This window comes from Cricetulus griseus, chromosome 7 (assembly GCF_003668045.3).
Source record: "Cricetulus griseus strain 17A/GY chromosome 7, alternate assembly CriGri-PICRH-1.0, whole genome shotgun sequence".
NCBI classification, from domain to species: Eukaryota; Metazoa; Chordata; class Mammalia; order Rodentia; family Cricetidae; genus Cricetulus; species Cricetulus griseus.
In genome coordinates this window covers 114508085-114532508 of record NC_048600.1, presented here as the reverse complement: position 1 = coordinate 114532508, position 24424 = coordinate 114508085, and the positions used below count along the sequence as shown (strand labels likewise).

At 48.8% G+C, this 24424-nt stretch overlaps 2 protein-coding genes across 9 annotated transcripts in view; one reads left to right on the top strand and one right to left on the bottom strand.

The window, feature by feature from the left end:
• The window catches only part of Brca1 (BRCA1 DNA repair associated), a 67423-nt gene extending 60969 nt beyond the window's left edge, over positions 1–6454 (top strand). For 7 of the 8 annotated variants that reach the window (XM_027428049.2, XM_027428050.2, XM_027428051.2 and 4 more), the window contains 4 exons: positions 1210–1264; positions 4196–4269; positions 4501–4561; positions 5414–6454. In XM_027428049.2, the coding sequence (XP_027283850.1) occupies positions 1210–1264; positions 4196–4269; positions 4501–4561; positions 5414–5565 (342 nt within the window). In that variant the 3' untranslated portion in view covers positions 5566–6454. Of the gene's footprint in view, positions 1–1209; positions 1265–4195; positions 4270–4494; positions 4562–5413 lie in introns of all 8 variants that reach the window. The other variant, XR_003487416.2, reaches the window with a different exon arrangement.
• Positions 6455–19463: 13009 nt separating this feature from the next.
• Rnd2 (Rho family GTPase 2) lies at positions 19464–22806 on the bottom strand. The gene is made up of 5 exons (XM_027428077.2): positions 22669–22806; positions 22090–22177; positions 21211–21320; positions 20457–20591; positions 19464–20252 (listed from the first exon to the last, which is right to left on the bottom strand). The coding sequence occupies exons 1-5, from the start codon at positions 22768–22770 to the stop codon at positions 20004–20006; spliced, it is 684 nt and encodes a 227-aa protein (XP_027283878.1). The 5' UTR covers positions 22771–22806; the 3' UTR covers positions 19464–20003.
• Between the last annotated feature and the right edge of the window lie 1618 nt (positions 22807–24424).

Genomic DNA, 24424 nt, shown 5'->3' with positions numbered 1-24424 from the left:
CTACCTTATGAGACCAGATACAGGACATTTCCATTTTCACAGAAGCTTCTTTGAGCAGCACTGATAAGCACTATAGTTACATTTTTCCTTTAGGATACGTTTATATGTTTCTGTGTCATCAGAAACCAGGTGTTCCCACCAGCTGGGTGAAAGTTTTGCACCAAATGATAAAATGTCCAAGTCACTTGAAGATGCAATGGCATCATAGCAGTGTGAAGGGACAAAGGGACACTTGACCAGGAGAGAAAAGGGGTGTGTGCACATGAGATAGACAGCTCTGCTAGCTGGGACATGGTTAGTCCTGATGAACCCAGTCAGGATAAGCATCAAACATTGTCCAATGGCTTTGAGTTTCTTGCCACTAAATGTAAAGAAGGACCAGTGGGTTGTGCGTGTTTGGTTTGGTTTCTCTTGTCTGACAAAAAGTAAAATCACTTTGTCAGGGTCACCAAGCATGAGCCTGGACCTGACTGCTGACAAGATATAGGGTGTTTGTCCTTTAAATGGCAAAGAATGACTATAGGGGCCAGAGAGAGGACTCGGGTTCAGAGCACTTCCTGCTCATCCCAGCGTCCACATTGCTATCTCACAACTGCCTGTAATAGCAGCAGCAGGAGGTCTGACACCTTCTGACATCCACGGGCACTTGGACATACGACACACACCCGTGTGTGTGTGTGTGTGTGTGTGTGTGTGTGTGTGTGTGTGTACATATTTAATAATATATTTTTAAGAGTGACTCTAGAATGTAGGTCACTTTTATACACAATTCAGTAAAATCCAAAATTAGTTCAGAATATTGGACTGATTGTCTCTGGGAAGGAACACAGGAATGGTCAAGTGGTAAAGAAAAGTTCTTCCATTTTAGGGGGTCTCTATTTCTTATAAAAACCCAAACTCTGGGCAAAATTATGCATTCCTGTTATCCCAGCATTTGAAGGGTGAAAGCCAACCTACATTACAAGTTTGAGGTTACCTGACCTATGTAGGATCCTGTCTCTCAGAAAGGGGAGAGGGTCTGGAGAGGCTGCTCAATGGTTAGTGCTTGCTTCTCGTTCAGAAGACCTGCTTTTAAATCCCAGCACCCACACTGGGCAGCTCACAACTGCCAGTAACCCCAGCTCCAGCTCTGGTGTGCTCTTCTGGCCTCCGTGGGCATCTGCATACATGTGGCACATACTCTTTTCACTCACTCTCTTCTCTTTGCAGCTCTTCAAAGGCCTAACAATCTGTTGTTGTGAGCCCTTCACCAACATGCCCAAAGGTAAGAGCCTGGGGGCTGTGCAGCTGCAGAACCAGCCTTTCTTACATAACAGATCTTATGTGGAGGTTTCTCAGATTGGCCAAATGTTCTAGAGTTGTTTTTTTTCTCCACCATTCTCCAAACAGATGAGCATAAACATCCTAAGACAAAAAGCCAGGCATGTCCTCTTTCCCACGAGATCAGTGTAGAGTCAGGGTATCTGTGCTTGTGTGAGATAAAACATCTATCATTGCTCTCTTGGACTAAGGAAGGGCAGCAGGGACAAGAACAACCTGGCCTTTCCCAGGTATGGCAACACAGGCCTTCTTTGTTGCTGTAATTGTTTTTTGCTTTTTGTTTTGTTTTTGTTTTTGTTTTGTTTTGTTTTTTTAGATTTTGTTTTTGTTTTCTTTTTGAGAAAGGGTCTCTGTAGACTTGGCTGACCTGGAACCTGCTATCTAGACCAGGCTGTCCTCAAACTCAGAATCCACCTACAACTGTGCTACGAAACCCTGCTTAAGAATTGTATTTTTAGGGGGCTGGAGAGATGGCTCAGAGGTTAAGAGCACTGACTGCTCTTCCAGAGGTCCTGAGTTCAATTCCCAGCTCAATTCCCATGGTGGCTCACAACCATCTATTATGAGATCTGGTGCCCTCTTCTGGTGTGCAGACATACGTGGAAGCAGAATGTTGTATACATAATAAATGAATAAAATCTTTTAAAAAGAAAGAATTGTATTTTTATTTTTATGTGAAAGGATGTTTGTCTGCGTATATGTATATGCACCGCTTGGGTGTCAGGAGCACACAGAGGTCAGAGAGAGTCTGATATCCTAGAACAGGAGTTACAGGTGGTTGTGAGTCACCTTGTGGGTGATCAGAACCAAACCCAGGACCTCTGCAAGACCAATCAAATCCAGCTCTCTTCACCACTGAGCCGTCTCTCCAGTCCACATGCCTTTAATCCCAGCACTTTCAGTTCAAGGCCAGCAAGGGCTAAGTGAGAACCCTGTCTCAAAAACAATCAAACTACCAGGAGGTAGTGGCACAGGCCTTTAATCCCAGCACTGAGGAGGCAGAGGCAGGCAGATCTTTGAGGCCAGCCTGGTTTATAAAGTTAGTTCTAGAACAGCCAGGCTACACAGAGAAACTCCTGAAAAAACACAAACCAAAAAATTAATAATAATTAATCAAACCACAAGAGTCTAGTTTATAAGTGTCAAGAAGTGTTCTCTTCTTCCTAAACTACCTTTATTTAATATAAAAGTTTTATGGTCTAGGCCATGCACAGGCCAAGAGGAAAGGGAGAGTCATGGTGAATATTAAATATTAAATATAATGTGTTATGAAGCTGGACTTAGTGACCTTTGCCTATAATCCACGCGCTCAGGAGGTAGAAGCAGGAGCATCAGCAGCTTAGCACTACCCTTGAGTCCATAGGGAATTCACCAACAGCTTGGGCTACCTGAGAGCCTGGCTCAAACAGTTAACAACAGAAGACTGCTGTGGGCTCTACTCTAGCATATCGAAGGCCCTTGTCCCTGTGTAGATTTGGTTAGTTCTCTTCAAAATGAAGGGTTCCCTGCCTTTTTCTCTGCTTCACTTCAGCTCCAGGGACTGGAGCCCTGTGACTTAGGAGAGGGAGGCCTTAGTGCAGAAGTTCTCAACCTTCCTAATGCTGCACCCCTGTAACACACACAGTTCCTGGTGTTGTGGTGACCCACAACCATAAAATTATTTAATCGCTACTTCATAACTAATCTTGCTACTGATTTTGCTGCAGTTATGAAGCATAACATAAATATCTGATATTAGCCCCTGTGAAAGGGTCACTCCACCTCTTCCCCCAAGGGGTCATGACCCACAGGTTGGAAACTTCTGCCTTAGTGTCTGCCCATCAGCAAATGAGTAGTAGCATGATAGTCCCACATTGTAATTCTGCTTCGTTTTTTTCTTGGTTATCGATTGGGTTTTTAGAAATTTTCAAGTGCCAGTAAATTACTTCTCTATGGTTTTGATTTTTGGGTGTTTTTGTTTGTTTTTTCTGGAGACAGGGTTTCTCTGTGTAGCTTTGGAGCCTGTCCTGGAACTAGCCCTTGTAGACCAGGCTGGTCTCCAACTCAGAGAGATCCACCTGCCTCTGTCTCCCAAGTGCTGGGATCAAAGGTGTGTGTCACCACCACCCAGCTTCAGCTTGTTTTTATACTTTTAATATGGTGAAAGCCAGGGACTCTAGTGAATGCCATTAGCAGAAGGGCTAAGTTAGTGGCCTCAGCTCAGGCAGGTAGGCAGTCCTCAGGAGTGAACAGTGCTCTTTACAGAACAGTATGAGGATGCCTTTTTAAGAGTCCATCCAAAGCAGCCCGGGGTGGTCAGTGATGCTGATTCATAGGCCCAAGCTCTTCTGATATTCACTCCCTAGATACGTGGACTCCAGCTCAGCATGTGATCTTTCTTAACAATATGCTGGGTCTCTGGCCAGAAGGACATGTTTTGGTTCCACACACACACACACACACACACACCCACACTGGATGAAATACCTTCCCATCTTTTCATGTTTAATTTTCAAGAATGGTGCTCTCAGTGGCTGTGGTTATCAATTACCAACACTGGATTAGGATGCAGGAGCAAGGAAGGAAAGGTGTTTTTTACATAGTATCTGGTTATTTAGCAAATTATTGGAAATGAGGTCCTGGATTTCTTTCAACATGTTTCATTTGGAAGATCACAAAACCATGTCTACCAAGTATCTTTATGGAGACTAATGACCAGAGCAGGCAGCTCCATATCAGTGGCAGATAAACTTAGAAGCCATACTAATTTTAGGGACTTTCTATCATTTAAAAACAAATAATAAGTTGCTCACTGAGGTTTGCTCCCAAGAAGACTGGAGCAGACACGAGGTGAGCCTGTGGATCACGGTAGTGATGTCACATCCTTCCTCTGCAGATGAGCTGGAGAAGATGCTGCAGCTGTGTGGGGCTTCCGTGGTGAAGGAGCTTTCGTCACTCACCCCTGACACCGTGAGTATTTGGGGCCTTCCTAAAGGGAGGAGTATACTCTCCTTCCATGAAACAGGTAGCCCACGGGCTTTCTCCACCTGACATCTTGTATCAGAAGACTCATCTGTGGGGTGGGAGTGAGGACTTGGGAACTATAAGCAGTTAATGTATTGAGGAAAGCCTTTTCTTTCTAGTCCTTTCAATATGTGAAAGCCCTGCTTTGACATACTTTTCTTCTTCCTGGAGATATAGGGTGTTCATCCAATTGTGATTGTACAGCCAAGTGCCTGGACAGAAGAGAATGGCTGCCCTGGTAAGGTGTCTACATGTACATTTATGTCATATGGGGTCCTGTTGGGTGGGTTTGATTCACTACCTGCTACTCGTTTGACTAATATGATTCTGTTTGTTTGTTTGTTTTTTGAGACAGGGTTTATAGCTTTGGAGGCTATCCTGGCGCTCACTCTGTAGACGAGGCTGGCCTTGAACCCACAGCGATCCACCTGCCTCTGCCTCCTGAGTGCGAAAAAGAAAATCGGTTGAAGGATAATTTAAAGGAGTTGGTTTCTCTGTCCACCATGTGAAACCTGGGGTTCAAACTCAGAACATCAGACTCTGAGACAAGTGCCTTTACCCATCTTTCTGATGTTTTTGTTGTTTTGCATTATAAAAGTAATATATGAGGCCAGATGTGGTAGTACGCACTTTTAATCTCTGCATTTGGGAGGCAGAGGCAGTTTGATCTCTGTGAGTTCAAGTATAGCCTGGTCTACAGGTCAAGTTCAGGCCAGCCAGTGCTGTGCAGTGATACCCTGACTTTACAAAAAAAAAGTGTGCGTGTACATGTACATTTACGGATGGGTGACCGTGCTTATGGTGTTTTGTTTTCTCACTTAGTATATTTCTCCACACCATTGCTCTTTGGTGGCTTCTCCTTTAGCAGGTTGAAGCTCATGTTATTTCAGTTTCCAGAGGCTGGACTTTTACCAGTGATCACCCCTCTGGCTTTTGAGTAAGGATTTACATCCTGAGGTGTTGCTTCAGAGCACCAGTGTGGCTCCCACCTGACTAACCCTAGGGACTCTTGTAATCAGATCTCAGAGTGGCTTGAGTGTGGTCCGGGAGAATAATCTGACACCGATCTCTGCTTGTGTTCTGTCTGCAGAGATTGACCAGCTGTGTGGGGCGCACCTGGTGATGTGGGACTGGGTGTTGGACAGTATATCCGTCTACCGGTGTCGGGATCTGGACGCCTACCTGGTACAGAATATCACCCATGGCCACGACAGCAGCGAGCCACAGGACCCCAATGATTAGTTTAAGAAGTGATCTTCCATGCCCGGGGAGCGTCTCTCACTCTTAGGCGCTTCCACGTCCTACTATTTTATAAGTATCAGATTGGGGGGGGGGTGCACTGGGCATGGTGTAGATGCTTATAATCACAGCACTTGGTGGGGAGAGATGGGTATCATGAGCCCAAGGCTAGCCTGGGCTACTATATAAGACCCTGACTTGAGTGAATAGCTAGTGGTCCTAATTTGTTTCTTATAAAATCTCATGTTCAAGTCCTTCAAGGAGATTGCTTGAGATCTGTGATTTGACTCAGAATCGGCACTGAAGGTTCGAGGTTCCATACCGAGTACCAAACAACCCCCACATTTCCCCTCCACCTCCATTTCCCCCACCCTGCCTGCCAAGAACACCAGAAAGCCCGTGGGCAAGCCTTGGGTGTCAGTGGACACTGAGGAAGTTTAGAGGCAGATAATATATTCAATATGAATATGAAGGTTTTCAAGTACCAGAGTCCAGGATAGCCTTCTAATACCCCTTAACTGATGAACAAAGTGTTTGCTATAACTCTGCTAAGTAACCCATTCCTCTTAAAATATAAGACCTCTGATATGAATATTTCATGTCTGTAAATGATGGGTCCCACCAGGAAAGGAGCTGTTGCTTTCTTTGAAGTAATTTCTTCCCTTTTGCTTCCTATTGCTGAACCATACTGCTTCATAAATAATTTTGTTTGCTGAAGAAAGAGAACGTATTTTTCATAAACTCATTATCTTGGACTGTTTATAGCTATTGGAAGGACTAGGTCTTCCCTCGCCCCCCAGTGTGCAAGGGCCAGGGAGACCTGACTGTACAAAGTATGTTTTATAAATGTTGTGCTGTTAACCCTGCAAATAAACTGAATAATAGCAAACGCTTTCACTAAGAATGACTGTTTGGGGGGCCTGGCAAAGGCCAGTGGTTAAGGTGCCTGCTGCCGTGCCTGACAGCCAGAGTTCAAGCCCTGGGGCCCACTTGAGGGAAAGAGAACTGACTCCTGCAAGTTCTCCTTGGACTTCCACACATACACATGCAAACTAACTAAATGTTAAAAAAAAAATAAACTAGCCGGGTGTTAGTGGTGCACGCCTTTAATCCCAGCACTCGGGAGGCAGAGGCAGGCAGATCTCTGTGAGTTCGAGGCCAGCCTGGTCTCCAAAGCGAGTGCCAGGATAGGCTCCAAAGCTACACAGAGAAACCCTGTCTGGAAAAACCAATAAATAAACAAATAAATAATAAACTAAGATCCTTAAATTACTTTTTAAAGGACTGCTGGAGCAATGGCTCAGAGGTTAAGAGCACTTGTTGCTGGACTCCCCCCCCCCCACACACACACACACACACACAGTTTTTGAGACGAGGGTCTCCATTACCTAGTCCTGGCTGTCCTGGAACCCAGGTTGTAGACCAGGATGGCCTTGAACTCAGATATCACCTGCCTCTGCCTCCCTAGTGATGGGATTAGAGACATGTGCCATATCACACCTAGTATCATACTTAAGTAATATTGGGGCATGGTGGTTAGAAAATGAAGCAAACTCTGGTTCCTCTATTCTGTCTCAGTCTTCCTCACAGCCTATGAATTGAAGTGGGTATTTCATCACTTTTTGAAAAGTGAAAAACAAGTTTCTTATTTATAAGGTTTTACACAGCTATCAAATGACTGTCAGGAAACCTGCCTTCTGGCCCACCATTCTTCATTCCACTTGCATCAGTCCTGACTCCAGGAGGAAGGCAGTTTATTTAGGGTTAATACTTCCTTCACTGGCCATGGCAGGAGGCAGTAAAGGCAACCTGTCGGGCAGACCACATGTGGGGTCATGGCTATCATTCCTCCTCCTGTTAGTCTCCCAGCTTCTGACTGTGTTTTCAATTGTCAGAAAATGCCAGTTCAGATGGGCCTAGAGATATAGCTCAGTTGATAGACTCTTTGCCTAGCATGTACTAAAATCCGGGTTCAATCCCCAGCACCACATAAAGCCTGATATGGCAGCTCACACCAGTAATCCCTGTATTTGGGAGGTGGAAGACTTGGAGGATCAGTTCCTGGTCAGCCAGGCCTACATGAGAACCTGTCTCAACAAAACAAGGGTCTGTAGAGATGGCTCAGTGGTCCAGTGTTTGCTGTCCTTGTGGAGGATCTGGTTCCCCACGCTCACACAGTAGCTCACAATTATGTCAGTTCCTGGAGACCCGGTGGGCTCTGCAAACACTGCACACATGTGCACATGAACTCATAGGCGGGCCACAGGCATAAAAATAAAAGATAAATCTTTAAGAAGAAAGGCAAGACCTCCCAGATCTGTTACTTCCCTGAGTACTTCACTGGGGAATTGATGTGGCTCGTTGTTAGTGACAGAAATAAGCAGAAGTGCTAGTGTTCTAAACGATCATTTCCAGGGACCAGCTGTGACTTGAGGTAGACCTCATCCTGCTGTCTCTTAACCCTGTTGGTAATAGAAAGAACACGTCCACCCAGAACACCTCTGCCTCTCATGGGATCCTGGTGAGAGCAGGTTTAGCTGAAACACATTTAAGTCACATAATTGTCTCAGGGTCTGACACATGTGCATCCTGTCTGATGGGAGCTCTGTGTGATGCTTGGCCTAGATTAAAAGTTCTGTCTGATGATGGAGTAAATCTTCTTTGACCTCTGATGCCTTCCTACTTTCTCACCCTGCAATCTGCAGCCCTCTCTGGGCAGAGCAGTGTCTGGGAACTGGTTCCTATGTTGACTTTTATCTCATTCTGCAAAGAAGCTGGAAGGGGAAGAGGGATTATCGGGCAGGCATAGGGAGGGCGCCTAGAGGAGCATTCTGGCTGATTATCTCCCTCCTAAAAAATGTAACTGGAATGCACAAAGTATCCACACAAAAACATGCAAGAGAAAAAGAAAGGAATCAGTGTTGGGATGGTTGCGGCGGAAGGAGCCGAGTTGCCTAGAGTGTATCCTGCGAAGGCTGCTGGCAGCAGATAAGGACAGCCTCCGGAATGGAGTGGACGGCAGAGAAGGAAGGGCAGGGTGATGGGAGCTGCAGATGTGCCCAGGAAAATGCACCGAAGTCCTGCTGCCCCAAGAAAATGGGACTCACTCACCAGTGGCTTAAACTGTCTGAACTAGAGGCCTCTGTACCCTGCATCAGAGATGCTAAAACAGGGGAACATTAAAGAGATACATCTGGCAGGCTAAAAGTTAAAACTGGAAACAGCTATTTTCTACAAAAACATGCATGGCTTGAGAAATCTGGAAGTTAGTCCTCACCTAGCAAGGTGATGCACACCTATTTGTTTGCACTTGGGCAACTGAGGCTAGAGACTATACTTCGCTGGGCAGTGATGGCACACGCCTTTGCCTTTAATCCTGAGTTCAAGGCCAGCCTGCTCTACAAAGTGAATTCCAGAATTATACACAAAGAAACTCTCCAAAAAAAAAAAAAAAAAAAAAAGGCTATGCTTAAACTGGGAGTTGTAGCTCACACCTGTAACTTAAACACTTAGTAAGCTGAGGCAAAAGATCACTATTCCAGGCCAGTTGGAGCTACAGGAGACCCTGTCTAGGGGGGGGAAAAAAAAGCTGAGCTGGTGAAATGACTCAGCAGGTAAACATGTTTGCCTCCAAGCCCCATGACCTGATTTCAGTCCCCAGAACCCACATGGTGGAAGGCAAACCCTGGCTCAAACACGTGGTCTTCTGAGCACGTGAACCCTGTGGCACACTTGTGTGCACATACACACACAAAACAAAAAATATGATACAGATTTGTAAAACCCCAAGAAGGGGATCCTGGCTGAAAACCTAAGAAACATAGTCCCTAATGTGGCCAAAGGGCATGAACTTTGAACACCTGATTTAGAGTCCAAAATGATACAGCAGCATACACCTTAGTAGTGTGGTTTCAAAACATGCCCCCTAGATGGAGGCTTTGGTGTGGGGCAACAGCATCACCTAAGAACTTAGGTATGCAGATTTCCAGACCTGCCCTACACCCACTGAACCAGCAACTGTGTAGGTAGATCCCACCCTGGGACCTGGAACTCTGCAACAGACTGGAGTCTAAAAGCCATAAGCTGAGATAAGGGGAAGAAGATCCTATTAAAAAAATTTGTTGTATCTCCTCCTGTCTCCAAGAAGGGGAGATTTGGGGGCCTGTAAAGAATAAATAAGGTTGGTGGGTTTGTAAAAGGTTCTTATCTCCAAGGTTGCCTTGCAGCAGCTGGCTTCAGTTAACTCCACAATGGCCCTTTAAGAATAAACAAAGCCAAGGACAAAGATTATATTAGCCACCTAGGAGCAAAAGGACCAGACTAGTTTAAAAAAAAAAAAGAAAAAATACAGCTAGAGGTTTAGAAGGTTTTATTAATATTTAAATTGCAGTGAAACCACAGCTGCAGCCTTTGACTCCAGCATAGAGACATGCAAATGTGGCTTTCAAAAGCAAGGCAATTTCACACAGCCCTCAAGGTAACAAGAACAAATACAACAAATGATTTTGTAATTTATCTCTATTGACTGATGGAGTGCAAGGCATGGACAGCCCTGAGAGTCAGCAACTTGCTCTCTAAGGGGAGCAGAGAAAGCCTGCCTGGAGGGTGGTCTGTGAGCAGCCCCATGGGGGGGGGGGGGGCTGTGTTAAAATAGAAAGTGAGACTGATGTTGGTGGCACATGCCTTTAATCCCAGCACTCGGGAGGCAGGTGGATCTCTGTGAGTCAGCCTGGTCTCTAGAGCAAGTGCCAGGATAGGTTCCAAAGCTACACAGAAAAACCCTGTCTCTGGGTCTGGAGAAATGGTTCAGTGGTTAAGAGCATTGACTGCTCTTCCAGGGGACCTGGGTTCAATTCCTAGCACCCACATGGCAGCTCACAACTGTCTGTAACTCTAAGTTCTGACACCCTCACACAGACATACATGTAGGAAAAAAGACCAATACACATTAAATAAATTATTTAAAAAAAAGAAAAAGAAACCCTGTCTCGAAAACAAAAACAAAACAACAACAAACAAAAAAAAAATGGAAAGTTTCAGAGACCCAGTCCTAGCTCTGTGAGCCATAATCAATTACTACCGTTTGCCATACTCCTGCGTGCCATGCATTATTCCCTACATACAAATAAAGAGAATGAAGTTTTGAGAGGTCAAGTGACTCACCATAGGTCACACTACAGAAAAAAGGGACAAAGCCCAGATTCCAAGATGTGTCAGGCTAAACAGCCCATAATTTTCCCAGTGCATTTCTCTGGGGACCAGCAGGCACTGAACAGTAAGATTGGTGATTGAAGACAGGTGTGGTGGCACATGCTTTTAATCATCGCACTCAGGAGGCAGAGGCAGGCAGACTCTGTGAGTTCCAGGACAGCCAGGGCTGTTACACAAAGAAACCCTATATCAAAAAAAAATAAATAAATAGATAGTGATTGAGGGGAGTCTGTGTGCCCAGTTCTTTGGTGGCTTATGTATACATGTTGAGTATGTGTCTGTGGTTGTGAAAGAGGGTGACAGGTCCACTCTGGCCTTCAGGTTGCTTACTATCCAGTGGAGACACAACAGAGAAAAGTTCTAGTTCAGAGGTTCTTTGGGAATGGCCCGGACTCAAAAGGATTTTTAGAAGAGAAATCTCACCTTGGAATTTAGGAACCATTTGGTCAGGTGAAAAGGAAACCAGGAGTTTCTGGAAGGACCAAGAGAAAACCTCAGGTTCTGGAACCCCAAAGCTCTTAAGTAGAGAGGTGATAGAAAAGACTTTGGCCATTTGTCAGTCTGAGTTCTCATTCTTAAACCGAATCCTTTAATATGTCACCCAGTGATCCCTTTTGGGTGCTCTGGCTACCATGTGTAGGAACCCACAAATTTTGCCCAAGCTGTAATGAGTACTGATCAGCCATCTCTGCAAGGCCTGAATCTTGCTTCACCCCTGTCCTTCACAAAGCCTCCCCCTGATTTCCCAGCCCAGAATCCCTCCCCACTTAGAATACCCAATTTGGAGCTGGAGAGATGACTTGGTGACTAAGAGCACTGGCTGCTCTTCCAGAGGACTCAGGTTCAATTCCCAGTACTCACCTGACTGCTGTCAACTGTTTAAACTCCAGTTCCAGGAGAATCTGTTCTCTTTTGACCTCTGTTGCACACACATGGTGCACGGATGAGATATGTGCAAGCAAAACATGCAGACACATAATTTTTTTAAAGGAAGTTTAGAATACCCATTCTGCTTCACTTATACTATATTTAGCCCTGGGTAGCCTGGCACTCACCATATATAGACAAAGTTAGCCAGATTGAATTCAGAGATCCACTTGCTTCTGCCTCCTGAGTGCTGGGATTAAAGGCCTGAGCCACCACACCTAGCTGTTTTTGTTTATTTGTTGTTGTTTTAATATAGTTGAGGCCTTGGGGCTTAGATCCCTTGGAGTGGGAATTACAGGCAGTTGTGAGCCGCTGGACCTCAGTGCTGGTAACTGAACCAGGGTCCTCTACAAGAGCAGAAACACTCTTCACCACTGAGTCATCTCTCCAGCCCACTTTGCTTTTTGTTTTGTTTTGGCAACAGAATTTCATGGAACCCAGGCTGGTATGTCAAACTCACTGAGACCAAGGATGACCTTGAACTCCTGAGCCTCTGGCCTCTACCTCCCAAGTGCTGGAGTGTGCACCGCCATACTGGAGAGTGACATCTTCAGTCCATCACTTGTTCCTACCTCCTGTCTTCTTTGCCTAGAAGATGCTTAAAATCCCTATGGGTTGGTCAATATTTTTTTCACAGTTATTACTACACAGTTTGCCCTGGCAGATGCCTTGTTGGGCACCCAGTGAGCATTTGCTAAATGAGTTACATGGGATCCGTGAAATGAAGCGCTTATCCAGCCGTTAGCCTCACCTTTAAGAACATTGGAAAGCCAGCCACATACCGACTGCCCCTCAATGAACTGATCCCCTCCTACCTGTTTTTTTTGTGATTTACTCCATAATCTAAGGTGTCTCCACGTCTGAGCCCACTCCCTTGTCAGAGCCAAAGCTCAGACTCCAGCTTTCTCTTTTGCCCATCACAAAGCCTACCCTTTTGTGATTAGTCAGACAGCACCTACCCATCATTGGGCTGCTGTCATGACCGAGGAAATAATTATGATGTTCCTAGGAATGCCTTCACCAGTTCAAAGCACTACCCTGCCATTATCTCTCCTCGCTGGGGCAAACGTTTGCTTCAGAGACGATAAAACTGTAAGTCTGGGCCCTTGTCAAAGGTCACTTTATGAGTTGGTGGCAGAACTGGGCCTAACCAGCCCAGGAGTCCCTATTCATTAGGGCACAGATAAAAAATGCCTTCATTAAGTCGTCTGGTCCATGTCTGGGGAAGGGAGCTTTGCATGGAATTTGGAGGCTGGTGAAGGTCAAAGAGAGTTTGCTGCTGTAACTAAAGACTTTTCCCTCACAGGAAGCTAGCTTTAGGTAGTTCCAGAAGAGCTTTTGTTAGGGAAGGCGTATGTTTGTGTGTGTACATGTGTGCTGGGCATGTGGCGACCAGAAGTCTTCATGTGGCCAAACACCTTGGCTTTTGTTTGGTCGTTTTAGACAGGGTTTCACTCTCACTGTGTGGCCATGGCTGGCCTGACCCATCATACAGACCAGGCTGGCCTCAAAATCACAGATCCTTTCCCTCTGCCTCCCAAATGTTGGGACTAAAGGAGTATATTACCATACCTGACAAACACTTTTTTGGTGACAAGGTCTCTCACCAGGATCTTTAGCCAGCCGTAAGCCCTAGGATTCTTCTTGAACCACCTCCCATACTACCATGCCCTGCTTTTTTCATGACTACTGGGGGTCAAACTCCGGTCCTCAGGTTTACATGCAATTCCTTTACCAACTGAGCTGTCTCCTCAGCCCCTTCCCTTTCTTTAAAGCATTCCCAAGGTCCCGGAGGAGGGTCAGGTAAATACAAAGACTGCAGGTAAGCAGGTGTCTTGCCATTTCCCTTGAAAACTGCATAAAACAAAATGTGTCAGCAAGTGACACTCCACTTAAAGTTTAAGGGCCCTCCCAGCTCGTAGGCTATAGGACTATAGGATAAAATAGTCTGTGTACCGAGGTAGAAAATCTTGCCTTACTGGACTGTAGTGGCACATGCCTTTAATCCCAGCACTCCGGAGGCAGAAGCAGGCGAGTCTCTATGAGTTCAAGGCTAGCCTGATTATGGAGTGAGTTCCAGGACACCTAGAGCTTAGCAAGCCTTGCCCCTGGAACCTAGTGAGGGGAGGGCTTTCCTGAAAGGGAGGGTTTGTGGGGACTGTCTTTGGAGTCTCCCAAGGCTTCTAAGCTTGCTGATGGGATCAAACATGAAGAGGTTCAAAAAACCATGAAACCAAGACCTGTGCCAGAGCCAACTCTGGTTCCTCACCAAATGCCAAAAACTCAAGTGCCTGCCCAGGCACTCTCCCAAGCACAGGACTAGCCAGCCCCTCCAGTCCAGACCAGCCTTGGGGTTTTCTCCAACACAGCCTCCACAACTCCCCCATTGTGCTGAGGTGCCAGCGGTTTCCCCCTCCCTGTGGTCAAGGACGGACCGGGGGACATAAAGCCTAAGACAAGAGAGGTGTTGGTTACACCAGCTTGGGAATGCGTTAGCCATAGAATTGTACACTTCACAATGGGAAAATTTCGATACGAATTTCACATACACCCCCCAGTCAAACAAAACAGCAACGTTTGGGGCAGCGAGAAGCCTGCTCCGAGGCTTTGAAAGAGTCAGGGCTCCTTGCAGGGAGTGGCAATGCCAGACAATGTGAGGGCTAGGCTGGGCCTCCCCCTCCTCCTCCACCAGATGGGAACTGGGACTCGGGAGAAAGGCCCAACTGGGGCACGAAGGACTTGAGCAGAAGAGAGGCACTCAGTGAATGCGCGGGCCGCAGCCGTCGGCTCATTTGCATCATAAGCGATTGGCTTTCCCTGCTCGTCCCTCATTAGGACACAATGGACAGTTGTTTGCTGGCGCAGCAGATCATTTACCAAGGGAGAGAGGGGACAGAGCACAAGTGACTGATAGGCTATGGTGTTGGGGGCGCGCAGCAACGGCCCTGCGTTCCACCAGCCACGGGAACTTTTGTTTTCACGCTGATCGTGGATCTTAGAGCGCCAACCAATCCCCTCCTTTGGCAGAGGTGCTGAGAGGATGTGGGACTTTAGTCAAACAGCGAGAGCTGGGCTTCCGGTACCAAGAGTAGACTCAGCATTCAGGTTCCAGAGCTGGGCGCCCTTCAGCCCTGCGATCCGGTGTCCCTTCCTCTTTCTCATCTGGAGTTGTAGGTCTCCTTTGGTTTCCCCTGGGCCTTCTCCTCTTGCCCTGTTCTACCTCTAATTAACCCTTGCAGAACAAGGGTGGATCTGGGAAGAGGTAGCGATGTGGAAACTGCCTCGGTGTTTTGGGACTAGCTGAGAACAGAACAATCCATGCCGTGGGGTTATTTTTGTTTTTGTTGTTTTCCCTCCTTCAATTTGGGATCCTCTAACTTCTGAGTGCTGGGAATACAGGCGTGCACTACCAAGCCTGGCTTGAGGCCTGTTATAAATCAGGCGTGAGGATGACCACGTGACACATTTTAGTTCTTTCCATCTTTCAAGGTAGCATGAAGCTCAGAGAGGTTGAGTAGCTGTTTGATTAAAAAACTTTCCCAGGTACACACCTTTTATTCCAGCCTGTGGGAGGTAGGGGCAATTGAACCTCTGTGAGTTCCAGGACAGCCAGGGCTGCATAGAGAGACTCTTGTCTCAACAAACAAAAAAGCAAAAGAAAATCGGTTTTCCCACCAGAGTCCCCTCACAGAGTCTAACAACGTTCACCTCACATGAGGCAGCCACTGCTCTGCTCTCCAGGGACAGCCCCTTTAGCAGCTCCTCTGACTCCCACCCTCCTCTGGGCCCCTTTGCATTGGTGAAACAGCACAGATGCAGGGCATTTACTACCCCCCTGGGGGGTGATAGGAGGTGGTGAACCAGACCACGGGGTCTCCCTCCTGCTGACACCCTTCCTACTCGCATCTGCCCCTCCCTTTTGTGGTCAAGGCTGCGGGCTTCTGAATCTGCTTCATTATGCTCTGGGGGAAGGGAGAGTCAGGGTGACGGGGTGTCTGTGTGCATGAACATAAGGCCTCCGGGTTCATTCTGACACTGAATGAAAAACTCGCCAATTATTCGTCCAATCTCATTAATATGCAGACAGACATCTGTTATTTAGGAGTCAACAGCAGAGCCATGTTCTTGGGGGGAGAGGCACTTATGTACATCTCTGGCTCCTGTGGGATAGCAGCCTGGGACTCACCCGGTCCCCGTAATCTGGAGCACCCCCCCACCCCCACCTCACAGCAGCCTTGAGGAAGGGAAGTAGGTAGGTGGAGATGGAGGGCAACCTGGAACTCAGATGGAAGGAGGGAGGCAGAGAGGAGCCAAAATCGTAGAGGGAACTACTAAAACAAAGAGCTGAGGCTCTTCTCGGGGAGGGGTGGGGAACAGAGGAGAGCTGCTCCAGGATGGACTGCCAGGATCCTGATGTCCACTGGGAAATTAAAGACATGACTCCTGCCCTCCTCTGCAGGCCACTGGACAAATCCGAGTGGATCTGGGTAGGTTGCTCTAGCAACATGGGGTCCTTAGCAACTCCAGAAAGCTGAGCATGGTAGCATATGCCTGCAATTCCAGTACTGCTGTGGTCGAGGCAGGAGGATTGCAAGTTGAAGGCTAGTAAGACCCTGCCTGAAGAACAAAGGCAGCTGGGCATTGTGATCCAAACCTATACCCCTCAAAAGAACCCGTTTCTGAGGCTTGTAGGAGCTGGGCCTGGTGGTGTAGGCTAAGACAGGAGAGTTATATATATTCATATATATGTGTGTGTGTGTGTATACACAGAAAAATTGAAAAATTAAAAATTACCTGAGTGGTGGCACATGCCTGTAATCTTTGGATTTGGGAGACAGAGGTAAGGTATACATAAATGAGTTCCAGGCCAGGCCAGCCAGGGCTACATGTGACCCTGCTTCAAAAAGACAAACAAAAAAGGTACCAAACTATGTGGCAGTTTTGGCAGCAGTATGGTGGAAGCTGATCCGGTCTTCGGATTGGTGTGTACACTTGTGTGTGCACTTGAATGTGTGTGTGCACCAGTGTGCTCATGTGGCACACAAGAGGAAGTCTGAGAACAAACTCAGATGTTAGTCCTGACCTCGGGCTCTTTCTGTGACTGACCCTTGGGGAGGGCTGGACTCACTGTTGCGGTTGGTGGCCTTCACAGGCTGCAGTATTTGAGAACTAACCCAGGAGTCTCCTACCCTACCCTGGCTGATTGCTGAGGCTGAAATACACTGACAGCATCACAGCATGATTGGTTGTTTATTTCATTAAATGATTAACAAAGCTACATTGGTGTCTAATTTGTGGGGGAAACAGCCACAGAGGAAGCTGCTGCGTCTAACTTGCTTGTGGGGGAGGCGGTGGCTGTAGGGCTCCCTCCAGCCTGCAAGGACCTTTTGGAACCTAGGGACAGCCCCACTGCCTCTTCCCACCCATTGGGCTCCTAGGTCCTGAGACCCATCCTCTTCCCCAGAAATAGGTTTGGCAACACAGCTCTGCAGAGGGAACTAAATTCCCTTCCCACTGGTTTTGGAAATATATTAAACTTTGGGGGTTCCTCCAACTGATTTATCTTCCTAATTATGTTTGCTTTAGGCAGATATTGAAATGCATTTGCATTCTCTAAGCATAAATGACACAGGAGGAAGATTGGGGGTGTGAGCACTCTGCACTGTGGTGGCTACAGGCTTGAGCCTGCTTTTAGGTAAGAGAAGTGACCTGCCAAAAGTTTCAAGTCAATTTTTCTTTTATTTTTCCCAGACAGGATTTCTCTATGTAGCCCTGGCTATCTTGGAACTCGCTCTGTAGGCCAGGGTGGCCTAGAACTCACAGAGATCTGCTTGCCTCTGCCTCCTGAGTGCTGGAACCTCCAACACCGCCCAGGTAAAACCTATTTTTTTTTTTTGAAGGTAGGAAGAATCTCATTCTGTAGCTCACATTGGCCTTGACCTCTCAGCAATCCTCCTGCCTCAACCTCCCTAGATTACAGGCACTAATGGCCATGCCCACTAACAAGTTCATTTTTTTTTAAGATTTTATTTATTAATTAGTATACAACATTCTGCTTCCATGTATATCTGCACACCAGAAGAGGGCACCTCATAAGGGATGGTTGTGAGCCACCATGTGGTTGCTGGGAATTGAACTCAGGACCTCTGGAAGAGCAGTTGGTGCTCTTAACCTCTGAGCCATCTCTCCAGCCCACAAGTTCATTTTTATAGCAAGTCCTTACTGGGGAAAAACCAGTCTTCTGGGAGAGACAGAGCCCCAGCCCTCTCCAGCACCTCTTGGTTCAGGATTTAGGGCCCTTGAGGAAGGTCTCAGTCAACCCCTACCCACCTGAGGGGATGGGATGTCTAGTGCCTAGACTCCCTTACATTGGCAGAGATGGCTTGGGATAGGAGTCCCACAGGAAGTGGTGGGAAGGAGGGAGGATGGTTCAGTAAGCCAGAAAATGGGGAAGAAGTTCCTGCCCAGAGAGGGGTCTGGCAAAGGGAAAGGAGGCACTATTTTCTATGTCACATCTCATAGAGCCCAAACCCATGATCCCCACCACCTCATCTATCCAAAAAACCAAATCTAAACACCTCAGCCTGCAACCTCTGGTGGCTCCTCACAAGGATGTACTGACTCCCTCGTGGGCTCTTCAGTGGCCTGGAAGGACCTGTCTGGCATTGCTGTCCCTCCCTGCTGTGTGAGCCCTGCTGTGCTACACTCACTCTTTCCTCTACACTGCACACGTGAGCGCATACACACACACACACACACACACACACACACACACACACACACACACACACCAACTCCCTCAGGATTTACTGGCTCAGGGAGACCCACAGCAGCCAGTATGTATATAGGGTCCCTCAGCCAAGGTACTGTCTCTTCCCTACTGGGCTAGCCTCCAGCAGCTCAGAAACCATCTTCATCACTCAATCCAGTGTGTGGCACGGTTGGCAACAGAGAATGCTTGGTGAGTGCAGGGAGGGGTGGAGTATGCACAGGGTCCCACCAGATGGGAGGGTAAGGCCAGCCTCCATTCTCTCCCAACATGTCTGGGAGAACTGGATGGGGTGGAGTTAGGGGGAGGGGAGAGCCACGGATGGTTCCTGGGGGAGAATGTCACCAAAAAGAGGCCAGTGGGACCAGAGCCAGGGAGGGAATACAGGACAATCTGAAACCAGACTCCCAAGAAAACAGACCAGCACTGTCCTTGCTGTACTCTGGCCATCCCCTCCACCGGCTTCCATTCCCGAGGGGCTGGGGTGGGGTGATTCACAATTACAGATGATGCTCCCCCACCAATCATTAAGTAGAAGTGAGGGGGAGCCCATGTTTGGGTCCTTGAGGAGACAGAGTCCCCTTAGCAAGCTTCACCTCATACAGGGTTCAGATTCAGCGATAGGGACGCTTTCAATGCCCTTCCTATTTTCCTGCTCCCTAGGCTGCAAGCCAGGGGCAGAGATGGCAAACAAGGGGCTTGTACCACTTCAATAGGCCCTCTGCCATGCTCGCAGGACACCCAGACAGGCTGAGGAATGCTGAGCAGTTGTACTTCATCAGTTCACTCCAAGAAACCCCCCTCCTCTGCCCCTGCTCACATTAACTGGAAATGAAGAGTCCCAAGGTATTTCATTCTCCCACCCCTGGCTTCTAAACTTCATATTCTTCAGTGCATGGCTTTTTCCCCTGTGTTTTCTCTGTGGGCAAGGATGCTGGTAGATTGGGAATTTATGGGAAAAATAAAAAAAAAAAGGAACAAAACTAAATCCATAGCTGTTTTCCATGGTCATGGGCTTTATTTGCGGACTGCTGGGGAAGAGGAAAGCCTGAACTGGTTGCTGGGTTGATGGTAGGAAAGGACTTCTTGCTTTAAAATTTAGTGCGTGTTGCCTGAAGGTTAGAATGTAGGAGGACAGACGTGGAAGTGAGAGGAGAGAAGAGAAGGTCATCCGGTGGACACTCCTGAGGGAAGGCAGACAGGGTATGCGGACAGGGGTGCGAGAGGAAGATACGCTTTGTGTAGAAGACTCATCCAAAGTCATTGTTTCGTGCTGGCTTCCTGAACACCCACCTGCCCCATCAAGTTCATGCCCCAGATGCTTACCCTGTTCGCCCTCTCAGCTACCGGCAGAAAAAGTTGAGGAGGGTGTGGGGAACGCTGACGCCCTTCTGTCCTCTAGCCCCTCCAACCAGAATTGCTCGCCTGCCTGCCCTGCCCTTCCAGCCCGGGTCAGGAGGTCACAAAGTCCAGGAGCAGGCAGGGGAACAATTCCATCTCTCCCCCTCCTCATTCTCTGCCCCACTGCAGCCCCTCACATAAGGGTGCAGCTCTTGGCTCGATCCTTATGTATCTCTCCCTCATTCCCCCGGTCTGGCCTTCCGGACAGCTGAGTGGATCTCTGTAGTCCCCGGCGAGAGTCAGTACGGCGCAGCTGCCTATGGCCACGGCCAAGAGAAGCCACTGTGGCCACGTGGAAGACATCCCTGACACTGCGCTCAGAAGATCGGGAGGAACACTCAACGTAGGACACAGCCCCCACCTGCTTGGCCAGCACAGTGCCCTGGAAAAGAAGGGGATGGGTGGAAATTATAGGCCTTAGCCTAGACTTCAGAAAGGAGCATGAAGGTTGTGGGAAGAATCAAGGGTTAGGGTCAGAGGTTAGGATGAAAGGATGAGCCACCTAGGATGTCTTTAAATCAGAGGCCCAAACCGGGCATGGGTGTGAAGTCGAGGCTGGGATTAAGTTGCAGGTTATGGCTCTTACCTGCTCATGCGTAACAGGGATAAGTCTCTGCTTGGATAGCTCCCTCAGCGTGGCCAGGTCGGTCCTCATGTCCAGTTTGCAGCCAACCAGCACCACCTTGGCATTGGGGCAAAACTCCTGAGTCTCTCCTTGCCACTAGTTGGGGGTGGAAAATAAGAGTTATGGAGGAGTGGAGGGAGATGCCGGGAAAAGCCCTGCTCCATGCATGAAGAAATTACTTGGACCCTCCTAGGTGAGGCACAGTGTGGGAAAGCTCTTCTTGGGTTGAGACCAGGACAGTGTAGAAGATGAGGAGACAGTGAAAAGAGCTTCAATGAAGACTCGGGGTTGTCTGTCAGCCTGGAACCTTCCCATTCTTACTCAGCTTTCCCATACTTTGTCCCGAGAACAGACCAATCACACCCTCCCCTGCCTGGGAACTAAGGATGCCCTAACTGACTTATGCTTTCACCACAGGCTTTTCTTATGGAAATAATGGCCTGAACAGGAGGCCACAGGGCTTTCCAAAGCCCCAGGACTGGCATTCTCAACCTTCCCATCCAGGGCTTCCACAGCCAAGGAGATAGGAAAGGCAGATAGGCAGTTGATTCTCATCTCCCCAGATGAGTCTTCCAGCTCCAAGGACTGGTTTGGGGGGGACGGGGATGGACACGACATGACAGGGCTGGAGTAAGGGGATGCCACTTTATCTACTACCAGCTGAGAGGCATGCTACTAGTCCCTTTGTAGTTTCCCTGTTTCCCCAGGCTCCCACCTTCTTGAGGACACTATCCAGGGTCTCTGGCCGGCTAATGTCAAAGCAGATGAGCACAGCATCAGAGTCTGGGTAGGCCAGAGGCCGGACGTTGTCGTAGTAAGAAGAACCTGAAGGAAGAAAGAGAGCACCTGATAAGGTACCTGAGTGGGTGGCCGGCCTGGAAGGGGATGAGGGACTGAAGTGACCGTGGACAAGCCGAGAATGGAAAAGAGTGGCCCTTAATACCCAACAGGGAGCGTGTTTTGAGACCGGCAGAGGGGAGTGGAAAGAGTGGGATAATAGCTCTCTGCTCCTTTAGGGGTTTATCTAATCTAACAGTAATAATCTGTAACCTTTTGGAGTTTGTAAAACCTTTAAGAATCTCAGAAAATCTACCAATATTCCAACAAATTTTGACAGCACATGCTCTAAAGTCCTCCGGGGAACCTAGTAAAAATAAAAACCCTTCCCCGTGGGGTTGGAGCAGGGACAGGGAAAGAGTGTTCCTGTCCTCTGGGGACTCTAGGAGAAAAAAAAAAAAAAAACACCCTACTTTCCACCAATGCCCTCCCCCCACCCCGAAATTCTAAATAGCTCTCCTAAACCCGTTCCCATTTCCTAAGAAACATGTTCCAAAATAAGTCATTTTTTTTCCCAAGTTCCTTGGGTAAGCAGAACCCAGCTGCCAGGCTCAAATATTAGGCTTGCTACTTCAGAACATGGTTTCTGTCGGGCACAAGAAACTCTGCCTCAGTTTCCCTGGCTCAAAACTGAAATCGATGCTCTAAAATTGGATGGATGTCTGAGCTAACCTGGAATCTAAGGCTCTAGCTAAGGGAGGGGCTAGGGTAAGGGACCTTGGCAGTCAGGGTGACCCCCAGGGACTCGGTCATCTACCTGAAGTATCCCACATGTTGAGCTCAATGCGGCGCTTGTCGATCTCGAAGCTTGCGGTGTAGTTCTCAAACACGGTGGGGACATAACTCTGCAGAGACGGATGGGTCAAAATGAGAGCTTCTCTCCAGTCCTCACCCTGACAACTGCCCTCCTCCCTCGACACCCGGTCCAGCTCGATCCCTAGACAGAAGTTGGTCTGAGGCTGGGCCAAGGGAAGATCCGGGGAGCTACTGCCTCCACCTCCACGGAATCCTAGGTGGACTCTCAGACCCCCTCGGGGTCCCTTTAGCCCTTAGTCCTTTCCCTCTCGGATGCCCAGGACCTCAGACATTCTCCCCAAGCGCCATCCCGGATCCTCTGATGCTCCCAAGCCCCATCCATTTCTCCGCGTCCCTTGATTCCTTCCACTCCAATCCTCTGCAGTCCTTTCAGAGCCCCCACCGCCTCTTTACCCTCCTCGGAGCCTCTTTCTCTCGTCCCTGGTTACCCCGGTACCGCTTTCCAGAGGCCCCCGGAGCCGCTGTCACCCGCTCCCCGAAGCCTCCTCGGTGCCCCTCTCTCCAGACGCCAGTTCCTCACCCCGGGGTAGGCGTCCTTGGCGAACACCTGCAGCAGCGCTGTCTTGCCGCACTCCGCGTCCCCGACCACTACGATCTTGCAGCGGCCGCTCTGCCCCTCCATAGTCCCGGCTACGCGCCGGCCCCCCACGCCGCCCCCCTCCCGGGCCCGCCGCCGCCGCCGCCGCCCGCCGCCTCTGCCGCCGCCTCCCCCCCGCTGCAGCTGCAGCCTCTCGGGCCGCCGACACCGGCATCTCGCGGGCCCGCGCCGAGCCCCCGCCCGGGGCTGCGGGCCCCTCTGCCCCGCCCCTCGCCCGCGGGCCGCGCCCCCGGCCCCGCCTCCCACCCGCACCGCGGAGGGGCGGGGCCGCGGATGGGGCGGGGCCTGGGAGGTGGTGGAGGGGCAGAGTCCGACTGTAGCTAGCTAGCTAGCTGCTGTGACCCCAGGAGCGGCTGAGGGTGACTAGGGCCAGCGAGCCCCGCTCATTTGAGTTCCTTAGGAGTGGAGGAGGAGCAGCCAAGTGCGAAGCTACACACACAAGCGCGAGGCTTGGGCCTGGTGTGTGCCCACGCGTGCACGCAGGTGTGCCAGTGCGGACACGCGCCGCGGCAGCCTTCCACTTCCTGAGCACAGGGGGCGTGAAGTATCAGGAAAGGGAGGTTTTGGATTTTTATCTCCCTCCTCCACTCTCGAGTCCAGGCAGGGTTTGGGGAAATGAAGTACCGACCCCTAGCATTCCCACCCGACATGAGTGACATCATAGCTTTCCGTCTCCATAGCGACGGGTGGCCCGATCTGGGCCTGCAGCAACTTAACTGTGGGCCTGAAGCGTGGACTGAGTTCCTCTAGCCAAGTACTGAGTGGAAAGTTTTAGGGGAGCGTTTGCGTCCTCTGGTGGACATTTCAGTAGAAAGAGAAAGGGAAGACTAAGGAAGCTAGAACCGGGAGACAGACAGCTCTGTGGGGCCAGAGCTAAGCCCCAGAAGCCAGTTTCAGCCTCATCTCATACTAACAATGATCAATCAAACCACCATTTGCATGGCATATTTCGCCTTTTGAAAACTCTCCCTGCCAGGCGTTGGTGGCACACGCCTCTAATCCCAGCACTCGGGAGGCAGAGGCAGGCGGATCTCTGAGTTCAAAGCCAGCCTGGTCTGCACAGCGAGTTCCAGGACAGACTCCAAAGCAATATAGAGAAACCCTGTCTAGAAAAAAAAAAAAAAAAAAAAGCAAAGAAAGCCGGATGTGGTGCTTTTTACCACTTTAATCCTAGCACTTGGGAGGCAGAGGCAGACAGATCTCTCGGAGTCCCAGGCTGGTATGATCTACATACTGAGTTTCAGGATAAACCTTGTCACAAAACAAAGCAGGCAGGCAGGCAGGAAGGAAGGAACGAACGAAGGAAAGAAGGAAGGAAGGAGGGAGGGATGATGGGAGGGAGGGATGATGGGAGTGAAGGAAGGGAGGGAGGAAGGGAGGGAGGGAGGGAGGGAGGGAGGGAGGGAGACAGAGAGGGAGGCAGAAAGCAAAGCTCTTCCTTAAGTCGAGGATTGCGTTTAAATTTTATCTCGTTTTGAATAACCCTGTAAAGATAACTACAGCACACAAAATCATCACTATTTTACAGAAAGGAAACAGACACACAACACTGACAACCAAAACTGTTAAGTTTGAGCTAGATATGTAGCTCAGAGGTAGAGCACTTGCCTAGCATCCATGAGGCTCTGGGTTCTATATTCAATACCAGCAAAAGGAAGAGAGTGAGAAAGAAAAGGGA